This window comes from Rhyacophila brunnea, unplaced genomic scaffold, assembly GCF_057557595.1.
Source record: "Rhyacophila brunnea isolate RB1 unplaced genomic scaffold, BYU_Rbru_1.0 scaffold_17, whole genome shotgun sequence".
In the NCBI taxonomy this organism is placed as follows: Eukaryota; Metazoa; Arthropoda; class Insecta; order Trichoptera; family Rhyacophilidae; genus Rhyacophila; species Rhyacophila brunnea.
The window spans coordinates 24,422,475-24,435,043 of NW_028232827.1; the positions used below are offsets into that span (position 1 = coordinate 24,422,475).

Here is a 12,569-nt window from a genome sequence, read left to right on the forward strand (position 1 = left end):
TAATCAAAAGTGATAGTAAATAGTTACCTACTTTGATTTAATAAACAAAAATCGATTGCCAAAGTAGCTTGATTTCGAAGAGCGCCGATGAGTAGGTATTAAAATGACCAATAGCTAAAATTTGTCGCTATTAGTATGTCACACCGTAGCATATTGGATAAATGCGACGATTGGGGTGTTTACCTGTGGAGATGCAGGGTTCGATTCCCGGCCGGGTGGCTTACTTTTTTCAAAAAAGATTTTTTCTATTGGTTATAATTATACTCTCTCAGAAAGTGTTTTTCTAAATTATATAATGATAAATATAATTGATTATGAGCAGGAATACCAGTAAATTCCCATAAATATCGATGCATTGTACCGGTAAAAGATCCCGGTATCGTAATCCCTGGTAAGTACTCAGAATGGGTTGGAGAGACATCAAGTTTAGTGAAAAGGCTGGAAATACCTTTCTCTCGAAAGGGAAAACGCTAAAATATTCAGGTCAGTTCTGCGGTCGACTTTGGGAAGGTGATCATTAACCCTTTGCATAACAAAGACGAAGCTTTTAGCAATTTCAGTACTTACTTACTTTAAAAAGTCCGCGACGGCCATTACTCAGTTGTTCCTTGAGTTTCTTGTAAACAATACATCAGCACCGAAGTATTTGGACTATATATAAATGAAAACGTAACTTTTTGTACAAACATAATTCTGAAAAAATCTTTTTAGAAAAAGTACAAAACACAAGTACAAAGTAAAAAGACACCCGGCAGGAATCGAACCTGGGTCTCTTGGGTATCGCGCCCTGTGCATTACCACTATGCTACGACTGCCATGCTTAATTGCGACAAATTTTAACTATTGGCCTTTTTAGTACCCACTCATAAGTGCTCTCCATATTGGTATGTTTTCAGAATTATGTATGTTCAATAATTAGAATGGTACATTCTTAAAATCTTGTGAATTAATCGTTGAATAAAAGAAATAGGTAACTTTTTGTATTGAAATATTTTAAATTTAATTTTAGTATAGTTAAATTGGTGCATAATAGAAAAAAGTAATATTAAATGTAAAGATAGTTTTGTGAAAATAAATAATACAATGGTAGCCTCTTTTGACGTCTTAATTTAATTACTTAAGTCAGGAGTTTTCAATTTTTTTCATCTTACGGTCATGTCACGGCGCCCTTTGTGTATAAATAGTTTTTTTCGTCTCGTTCGATTTTTGAATCTTGAAACCAATCTGCCTTTAAATAGGCTATTTTAACCTAAAATTGTAGGTAAAATCATTATCTATTTCTACTACAATATTTCACTATTTAAAATGGACACAAGTATTTTTTTTAAATACTGATATACGACTGACTTAAAACTAATTATTCATTTGAAAATTGGTCATTGCATAAAAACTCTTCATTCACTGTACCTTTGCCTCAAAAAAAATCTGAGAGAATAGTTGTGAAGTTTGCCACACAAGAATATTCTGCGAAATGTCTTGCAGCTCATTAGCCTTCTAGTCCCTTTCTCAGTTTTACTTTCATATAATATGTAGGTACGAGGGTGGGTCAATAATTCCTTAGAAAAAAAGCATTAAAACAGTTTTTATTTTTGTATTTTTTTTTATTTCTCAACATAATCTCCTTGGAGCTCAATACACTTGGTTAGACGTTTCTCAATTTTTTTTAAACCGTCAGAAAAATAAGTTTTCGGAAGGTCCTCAAAATAAGCATTTGTCCGATCGATGACTTCTTCATTTGAAAAAAAACGTTGTTCACTTAGCCATTTTTTTAAGTTTGGGAAAAGGAAAAAGTCACTGGGGGCTAAATCTGGCGAATACGGTGGGTGGTCGACCAATTCGAACTTCAATTCTTCAATTTTAGCCATTGATCGTAAACATGTTTGAACACGGGCATTGTCCTGATGAAAGAGGATTTTTTTCCTGTTTAAATGAGGCCGTTTTTCTTAAATTTTGTTTTTTAGCTGGTCCAATAAAGATGCATAATAATCCCCTGTTATTGTTTTTCCTTTTTCCAAATAGTCAACGAAAATAATTCCACGTGCATCCCAAAATACAGTAGCCATAACCTTACCAGCTGATTTTACGGTTGTCGCCTTCTTTGGACATGGTTCGCCTTTCGCAATCCACTGCTTTGACTGTTCTTTCGTCTCGGGAGTATAGTGGTGTATCCATTTTTCATCTACAGTCACAAAGCGACGAAAAAATTCATCCGGATTGCGTTGCATGAGCGACAACAGGGCTTTAGAGGCTACCACCCTATTGCGCTTATTGTCGACTGTGAGCAAACGCGGCACCCATCTTGCAGAAATTTTTTTCATGCCCAATTTGTCATGTAAAATAGAAATGACGCTACCTTTTGAGATCCCTGTAACCTCAATTATCTCACTCAACTTTAATCTTCGGTCACTTAACACCATATCGTGGATTTTATTGATCATTTCTGGTGTAGTCACCTCTACAGGACGTCCTGAGCGTGGTTCATCCTTTGTTGATGTACGACCACGTTTAAATTCATTTAACCAGTTGTAAATAGTTGCAAGTGAAGGAGCAGATATGCCGTGAACTAAATCCAACTCATTTTTTATTTCCTTTGCTGTTAACCCTTTTATATTAAAATGTTTAATAACAGCTCTAAACTCAATTTTCTCCATTTTCCATTTTTCCATTTTCCACAAGCAAATTTTTTTTTAAATGTACGAGAAACACACAACAACCCGACCAATCTGATTGAAACTTCGCAGCATACTGAATCGGTAGTGCCGCTGCATGAAAACAAACCGCTTACAGTACTAGTCGCGCCACCTGTCGGCTTTTCTAAGGACTTATTGACCCACCCTCGTACCTCCTTCAAGATAAAAATGATGCGTTTAATGAGCACCTACTTGCTAACCTACTTTTGAATCATTCAAAATTCTATACATATACTAGCTGACCCGGCAAACGTTGTTCTGCCATCTAAATTATTTCTAGTAAATATTTTGGTTGTTAAATAAAAAATAACGAATGTATTGTAAGTGTGTGGGATGAGATCTATGACAGAAAGAGGAATGGAGCACTGTAGGCGATGACCGCCGATAACATATTCATTGTTTGATCTCTTAAAAGTTAAATGTAAAGTGAAAAAAAATTATAATTTTTTTATCCTAAAGTAGGAAAATGAAATAAAGAAAATCAATATTAATTTTGAAGAGCAATTGAGTGTACAATATTTTTTGTCAGTCCGTCTTTAGCCAACACGAATAAGCTCGATGGTTTGCCCACGCGAGAACATGCCACGTACAATTGTCCGTGTGAAAAACATGATGTGCCCAGATCTAAGCCGCAAACAGACATCGTTTGGCCTTGCGACTTATTGATTGTCATTGTGAATGCCAAACTAATAGGAAATTGAACGCGTTTGAATTCAATTGGCACGTCTGTAAGAATCATTGGAATTCGTGGCAGCAAAACATTTTCGGCTCGGAATTTGCCATTCAAAATGGTGGCTTCGATAATGTTTTTCATCAATTTTTTAATGACCAATCGCGTGCCATTGCACAGCCGTGGTGGGTTCAAATTCCGAAGTAAAATAACCGGAGATCCAACTTTCAGTCGTAAAAGGTGTGTTGACATGCCTGGTAAATCCAGTGAGTTCAAAAACTCTGTTGGATAATTTACAGCTTCGTTGACATCGCAAACTGTATCGATCGATTTGTATGATACCAAATCGCCTGGCAACGACTGCTGTATCTTGAAGTTTAAATCGTCAACGTCCACATTTTTTGCTGCCAAAATGGCTCTTTCTGCTAGCCACGCATGATTTATGTATTGTGTGCGTACATCGGGAAATATGCGGTCAATGAGAGCATTTTGCGAATCAACGATTCTGCAGAAATTAGTGGGCAATTTTATGCATCCAGTATTTTCATAGACAGCAACTTTTCCATCGCCGATATCTAACAATTGGTTCGAGAATGTGTCAGCAGATGGATCTTGTAGCATTTGCACGCGCATGTTTATTTTTAGCTGGACTTTATCAACATTACGCCACAGTGGCGATGATTTCAAGCAAGCGTTGATCTCATCAGCGTACGTTGAACGTGGAATGATGGGAAGTGTTTGTCTGAAATCACCTGAAAGGAGTAACAGAGTACCGCCGAATAGTTTGTCGTTGTTTTTTATATCTTTGAGTGTTCTGTTCAACGCCTCAAGAGAATGTTTGTGTGCCACAGTGCATTCATCCCAGATGATAATTTTGCATTGTTTCAGCACTGTGGCTATGGACGATTGTTTTTTTATGTTGCACATTGCGTCTGGGTTATTATGAATATTCAGTGGCAGCTTAAATGCTGAATGAGCTGTTCTGCCTCCATCCAATAAAGTTGCTGCAATGCCAGATGATGCAACAGCCAATGCAATGCCATTATTTGATCGTATTTTGGCGAGAATTAGCGAAATGAGAAATGTTTTGCCAGTTCCACCTGGTGCATCCAAAAAAAAGAATCCACCTTGTTCCGCCAAAACTGCCAGCATAATGCGGTCGTAAATGATTTTTTGTTCATGAGTCAGTAGTGGGACATTGCGAGTAACAATCGCTGCCATTTCTGCAGTATCGTACTGCAGTTCACGATTCATTTCGGTGTCCATTAAATCAGAAGTACTTCGATTTGGCGAACTCATACCAAAATGACTGAGTGGTAAATTGGCAATGACAACGCAAAGATCCTCGATAGTAATCAATGCTTCATTGTACATAGCGTCATTGAATGTAATCGTTAGATCGTTGCACCGTGTACGAATTCGATGCAATATATCATCAGTCATTGAATCTTTGTGCTTATCCCACAACGTGTCTGCTCGTCCCGGGAAACATGTAGTCAACACTATAGCGAATAGTAGACGAATTTGTGTTGCTGTACAGCCCAATGCTGCTTCAGCAAGCATATCGTCCCAGTGATTGTCGTCTTCGAGCAAGCCGAGTGCAAGGCATGCATCTTTATATGTTGGATACTGTTGCCCATTCACTTTGCGTATATCTTGAAATGATAATGAGCCGGTGACATTAACTAACAACAGTCGCAGATAGAAACACTCAATCTGCCTTGGATTTACTGTATATACTCGGCCCAAAGTGTTTGATTTGAATAGGCCGGGGCACGCAACAATTGGTGTGCCTTGCTTGCGGGGCATCCATTTTTTTGTTTGATTCCATGTGAAATAGCGAGGTACTTCGGAATAGAGTAATGTTCGTGCAAAGGCACCGAAAGTATCCGCACGATTACACAATTTGAAAAATTCGGTGAGTGTAGTTTTTAGTGGATTTATGGCACGCTCAATTGCTGTCTCGTTGGTGAAAAATACGCGCTGGCCGTTTTCAAGATGGACGGCTAAATGTATAACTGCTGGGTCCCGTTCATGAATTGGGAAACCAAAGATACGCCAGACAGCTTCATTGGAGCTGATGTACCGGCCAATTTGGTAGCGCATTATTTCGTCGTTGTCATTCAATTGAGGAGCATTCACATCGGTATTTTGAATTTGAAATACAGCCATATCGCTGCCTTTATTCACATACTTGCAAATGTATTTGATGCTCTTCACCGAACTGCAGAACTCAACATTAATATGAGCATCAGTGGCGAAGGGTGGAGGTAGGCTGTTAAGATTCGCTATAAATGGTGCACACTAAGCTATGTTAGTCATATGTATTTGTTTTTATTGAATTAAGACTACAATTTACAGATGGTGTTAGTTAATTTTTAAAAATCAATCAAGCCCTGCCTAAACGAAACCATAATAGATTTGGTCTAATTTGGGCAATACGACATAATTGTGCACAATTTTTCAATCTTAGTTATTTGTTTTCGTTGGATTAAAACTACATGTTACACATATTGTTGGGTCATTTTTTTAATTCATTAAGCCCTGCGTAAACCAAACTATAATAAATAAAAAATATTATTGTATCTATAAAATACTCAAAGTTATGTATGATTTAATTGCATAATTTAAGATATTTTATAGATATACATGTATTTTTTGGCTATTATCTATTATGGCTTGGTTTCTCGGGGTTTAATTGAATTTTAAAATCTAACCAACATTATCTGTAAATTGTAGTCTTATTTCAATGAAAACAAATATGTATGTCTGAAAAAGTTTAATGTGCACTATTTATGGCGGATCTTAACAGCCTACCTCCACCCTTCGCCACTGATGAGCATTGAATGTTTTGCTCAGCAGAGGCGAATATGGTACCACCCAACGATTGTCAATGTCAATGTCTGCGTTGTTGATATTTAGCGTAAATGATTGTCCGCCATTATCAGTATTTCTTCGACGATATATTGGATATCCGTCGACATTTGTGATCGTGTCGTTGGTGAAATGTTTAAGAAAACGCTTTGTACATTTTCCATCTGCCATGCAAGGCGATAAACGATTCAGATCACCGCATGGGCCATGAATCATGTTTGTGGTAACAATATCGAACAGTAGTTGATCAGTAGACGGATCTATAATTTCCGCGGAAATTACACTATCGATTTCTTCAGGGCGTATTTTGTCGACTAACCAAATCAAAATGTGTGCATGAGGTAATCCTCGCTTTTGCCATTCTACCGAATACATCCAGCAACGTGTGGGACCGAATACGTGGAATTTTGTAATGAAGCTCATTAAAGACTTCAATTTTGTTTGAACACACGTGCTGTAATATCATGACGATGTATTGCATTTTGGCCTGGCAATAGCAAAGATGTAATCTCCTGCCACTTTGGATTACATGTAAACGTTATAAATAAACACGGTCGTCCGTACTCGCGCACGAAAGTCATAGCATCCTGTATGTATTCTTGGATATGACGTGGACTGCCTACGTAGGATGATGGTAGAATGATAGAGTTACCAATTTCGGTGGTGTCGGCGTCGCTCATGATAGCGTCTCGCAAGTGAATGTATTCTTCCGCACGCAACTTCTGTTGATTGTGTCGTAGGAATTGCAGTCGTTCGCTCTCTACCTTCGCGTACATGTCGACCATGAATTGTTGGCATAGCTCACGACATCGCAGAATGACGTTGTCCTGACCACGTCGAATCATCATACGATACGCATAAAAATCCATCGAGCTAACTTTCTTGTTTGTTTCGGCTCCTGTAACAACATATTCAAAAATATTAATTCATTCATAAATATTAATTCAAAATGAATAATGATGTTTATAATGAATGAATTACCTGTGGCGGGATCTCGTTGTTTAATGTTTATGGAATATCCGTCTTGTCCCTTCCAGAAAATTAGCGGATATTGGAGAGCGTCGTATGAACGGTGTGTGTCAGCGATGAACTACAGGTTATTGTTTCTTCTTCGAATCACGATTTCTCGCGGCGATGTGCGGTCGCCAACCATGATTCCAGCAACGTCGTCAACAACATGCGCATTGAATCGACGCAAGTGCTCTCCAGCTGGTGTTTTATCAGGATTGATGACAATAGCGTGGTTGTCACTTTGCAATTCGTGCATATATGATTTGAAGAATTTCAATAATTCGTTGTGCTCATTCAATAGGGTGTCCAGTTCGCCGACGATGCGCCTAGCATTAGGCGAATTGAGGTTATTGTAGCCGCAACGCGCATCCACGCGATTGATGTCCTCACCGCCCATGAAGTAAATTTGTAAAAATTTATGTGGTTCGTTTGGCATTGGCAGCAATGAGCCTACTTTGTGGTACACTTGACCTTTGATTTTGAACGTTGAATGGAATTGTTGACCATTTGCCGCAGTATTGTGAACTATTTCTGTAGCTCCAAACGAAGTCATTTGGAAGCATGAATTGAATGTGCGAATGGATTTCAGGAACAGATTTGAATCTGGAACCGTGCCGATGAGCAAGCCGTTCAATGGTTCTGGTGGTATCTCAATTTCTGGTAGTTGCACTTTTCCTGATGCGCAACACATCCCAGCTGACTCATGTTTGAATTTTAGCGCATGACAATGGGGACATTCTTTGTCCATAGCACCAATCAGCACTTTCGGATGAGCGGAATATTCAATATCTGGCTCGTATTCGAATGCAAGACGACGGAACGAAGCGGATAATGCTCGATGTACTTGTTGACGTTGTCGGTCATTGGCTCTGCGTGTGTTAACTGCAAACCGGCGCGCTTGTCTCCGTTCCAATTGTTGTTGTTGATTTCGTTCAGCTCGTGTCTCTTGTGATTGAGATTCACGCAATCGCGACATGCTCACACGCACATTTTCGTTATCTTGTTGGATTTGTTCGTCTGTGATTTTTGCTCTTTTCGCATGTTTGTTGCTTTATTCGTTTGACGGCTCAAATAGGCTCCCTTGCGTCTTGCTGGCATTGTACACTGTAACACAACACACACACACACACAAATAGATAAATTAAAATAAATCGTACAACATTTTGCACACACTGCCTTGTGATATGCCGAATGAAATGTCAAAATAACGCGACGCTTCTCGTGAATTCTTCTCGGACGTAGCGCCATCTGTCATTCAACAACATAAATAATTTCGTTCTGTTTGAAATACGAACGACGGTTCATTTGTTCATACAAAAATACAAAAATCGCGATTAAAAAATGGGAGGGTGGAAGTAGGAGGGTGAAAATTTTGGATTATAGGTATTTTTTGATGCCAAATAAAAAAAAATACAAAAAAAAAATTGTCAAAAAAATAAAAGAAATTTTTTTCTGGATAGAGATACCCGAATCACCTAGCGGTATGAAATATACTTGTTGACTTATTCTTATACCTAACAATTATACATAAAAAAAATCATAAAAATCGGTCGAGCTTTAAAGAATTTTTTTTCTGGATAGAGATACCCGAATCACCTATCGGTATGAAATATACTTGTTGACCTATTCTCATACCTAACAATTATACATAAAAAAATTCATAAAAATTGGTTTAGCGGTTTCGGAGGAGTTCGACCACAAACATCGTGACACGAGATTTTTATATATATAGAGATATTCTATATTCTATATATATATCATATACCTACGATATGGTTATATTTCTAATTTACTTACTTACCTACCTGTCTACCGTCTTTCCCTTGTACAACGGCAGTGTGTATTACGTTGTTTTATTTGACTTGATCTCAATGCTATACGGCCATCTGTTTATGATACAATAGCTCATTATGAACCGCATACGTACAATTTTATGGACACGATGAATTCTACCAATATTGCAAGTCACGTCCGTCGTTGACTAAAATTATGCTGTGCCTACTTCAACACTAAAATATTGTGATTTTGTACGTAAAGCTGTACTCGCAGGTAAAACAAGTTGGGAACATCCTGTTCAGTAAGTGACAAGTAAAAGTGTCAATATATCGTATCGTGATGTTATACACATCATCAAATATTATAGACAATATAATGCCAGATCCAGAAACAAGCTAAATAAACATTTATATGTTGGCGTAAATTGTGAACGGGATATGACACCTGTCATAGAAAGAGTTAAGCGAAGTAAGAACGCGGGGATAGGAACATACAGCCTTGAAATCGCGAGGCGAGCTTACTAATGGATTGCTCAGAGGAAGTGAAATTATCAATACAGCGATAGTAGGGTAGGTACTTGATTCCCAACCTTGCTCAGAGGTAGGAAATAAAATGCCTATCAGACTGTAAGTGTATATACATTTTTATTTCCTGATCCCTATGGGCCTGATAGCAAATTAGAGGTGAGAGATTTACTATTGGCTATTTTTATCCTCGTTTGTTCTTTTCCCGATGATCTCATCAAGAATTACATATAAATGAATACCCATCAGTTACCAAACACGATTATTTACCGGCTGAGAAGTGGGACGAGTCCAATAATTAAAAGTGGGTGGAAACGGTCTATATTTTACAGATCAAGACAAACAGCGTACAATTTACAATATTTTTTCTATAAATTATCAATGATGATTTTCAAATTGTTATAGTGTAACTTCATATACTTACACGGAATTGTGGGACCAGGCAAAGAGAGGTTTTACCCAACTTTACAACTGACAAATTATTGTATAATATGCATGAGCATAGACAATAGCGAGTCGGAAATGATAGTTGTCTAGAGATCTTCAATATATGTAGAGGTTACAAGGGCACTCAGCCTTTTCCAAAAGATCAAGTTAAAAGGATCATGATAAACCTTTACACATAAAACATAATTGAATATAACTCCATGCTATCTGCCGTGTAATACCACTAGTGTATTTGTGCCATATAAATAAAAGACAAAACGATATGAATACCAATGCGTGTTTTCCCTGAATACTTCCCATACAATATCACATAGAAAAGCAACCGTCTGAATATAAAATAATAACGGGGGTAGTTGACCAAGCAAATAACAACCACCCCCCTCGTATTACACACCTTATTTATAGTTTTGAACATTTACAAAAATATTTAAATAAAACGTAATATTAATATATTTTGTTTGCGTTGACAGTCAGAAGCCAGTTTCGGCCTAATACCCGAAGGGGGCAATTTAGTGTATAATAACGGACTTAAGCGTTCTATAACAATAGTAATTTTTAAGCAAGCAGTGTGAATCATAAATACGTTCTCTTAAAAACCGACAGAGTGATTTTTCTTTTGGATCCGATGTAGACATTGGTCGTCTCGAGAAGCAGATTTTTTTTTTATGAAAAACGGAAGTTTGCTTCTCATTCGCTGCTGACTAGATAATGATTTTTTAATTACCATCTTTAAAATCCACGTTGATTACATCGATCGGCCGCCTGGTCATTACGCGCCAGGTGCGTCTTCAGCGTCCAAAGTATTAAGCTATTAGGTACCTGCTCTGGTTTCAAACATATACTGTGAAACATGTAAATTTTACAGACTACGGATTCTATTACTAGACTAGTCTCGGGTGCGAATCTCTACTTCAGAAGCGGACACGTTACAACTCGTCCATCGCAGGAATCAAGAATGTCAGCAAACTAAATACCTAATTCGCAGGATTAGCGGAAACATATTCGCCTGGTAAGTCGAGTCTCGGGTTTTCATCCTGGGTCTGGCGAATTCACTTTATGTGTTTGGATCTAGAGTATGGATATAATTGGTTAAACAACTGGCTGATATCATTTTCTCGCTTAAAAACGTTAAAAAACCTCTTCGTGAGGTGGCCAAGATTCATATCGGAATTTAGAGCCAGAAAAAAAACAACATCAATACCTCTTAAAACTACTATTTAATTTAAAAAGTTCAATAATAGGACAGTGTATTTCCTCACAAAAACACCTGTGAAAAATTGATCTCGGCAACACACTCACTTCATATTACTGAGTTCCATTTTTAAATATGTTCGAATTTCAAATGGGGGGAGTACCGATTAGTTTAAGCGGTAAGACTATACTCAAACTAAATTTACGTAATCATACACAAAGCTGCTGACATGCTAAACTTCAGATAAATCGGACTGCGAGCAATACGTCGGACAGAAGCTTCTATTGATGGGCCGCAGCCAGAATGGCACGGTTAGCCGCGGCAACCGCCCAACTGTCGGTTTGGGGCCAGATAACGCCCCCAGTCTGAAATTTCGGGTGATAACCGACCAGCAACCGCCACTAGGACAATGTAATAATTAATCACAGGGGTTGGATAGTAGAGTATGAAAAAGGGACGATCGGATTGACACGTAGGTATTTTATGTGGAAATAACACTAGGCACATGTTGGATTCTGTCTCTATAACACAGATAACAAATTCGAATGAATTATACTGATTGATTGATTGTTTTTTACTGACTGCTTGCTATTGAATATTTGATATCCATAATCAGAATATAATAGATGAAAATCCATATATCTAATAAATATATTATAACAAAGAATTTGAAGAGAATCTATTATTACAGCGGTGATCTCCAAAATGGGGTGCGCGAATCAATGCGTGGGGGCGTACGTGAATGTTTGGAATCTCTTTATAATAGATGGATGGGACTGAAAATCGAGTAAATTGCACAGCAACCGAAGCTCTACTACCGTTAGATTCTACATATTATTATAAGTGTCCGGAAAATTGTACGCTTGCAGTTGGTCGTATACCGTAATAATTCATGTTTGAATAGGTAATAAAGACTTCAAAATCGTTATCACCGCAATACAACGGAAAGACAGATGAAAATAGGTAGGTAGTTAATTAGATCATAAATATAATCATATCGTATGTAGGTATATATTTATACAGAATTCGGAATGAATCAAACATAGGTTAGCAAGTAGGTGCTCGTAAGTATCAAGTCATTCATATTAAATATCTGATAGGTAATAATGTCAGCGTTATAATCAATCATTGATGTTTTAATTAAAATTTGAATACTGTTCACGAACAACGCATCATTTTTTATCTCAATGCTATACGGCCATCTTTTTCCGGTACGACATTGACGGTGACAAAATGCAATACGTAAAATTTACGTGTGAACCCTACGTAGGTACCTGCGTGAGCAAGGCCGTGCGAATAAATTACAAATTACGATGGTAGTGCTAGTTGTTGATTATCATCAAATGTAATGTGGTAACATTATATATATATATATATATATATTA

At 37.5% G+C, this 12,569-nt stretch overlaps 2 protein-coding genes across 3 annotated transcripts in view; both read right to left on the reverse strand.

Moving 5' to 3' along the window:
• Positions 1-12,569, reverse strand: part of LOC147073847 (protein kinase C, brain isozyme-like) — a 546,718-nt gene that overhangs the window by 157,595 nt on the left and 376,554 nt on the right. The gene's annotated exons all lie outside the window — the stretch shown is intronic.
• On the reverse strand, positions 1,608-4,567 carry LOC147073848 (ATP-dependent DNA helicase PIF1-like). Its single transcript, XM_085944927.1, has 2 exons — positions 2,883-4,567; positions 1,608-2,835 (listed from the first exon to the last, which is right to left on the reverse strand). Exon 1 carries the CDS (start codon positions 4,510-4,512, stop codon positions 3,178-3,180), a length of 1,335 nt encoding a protein of 444 aa, XP_085801053.1. The 5' UTR covers positions 4,513-4,567; the 3' UTR covers positions 1,608-2,835; positions 2,883-3,177.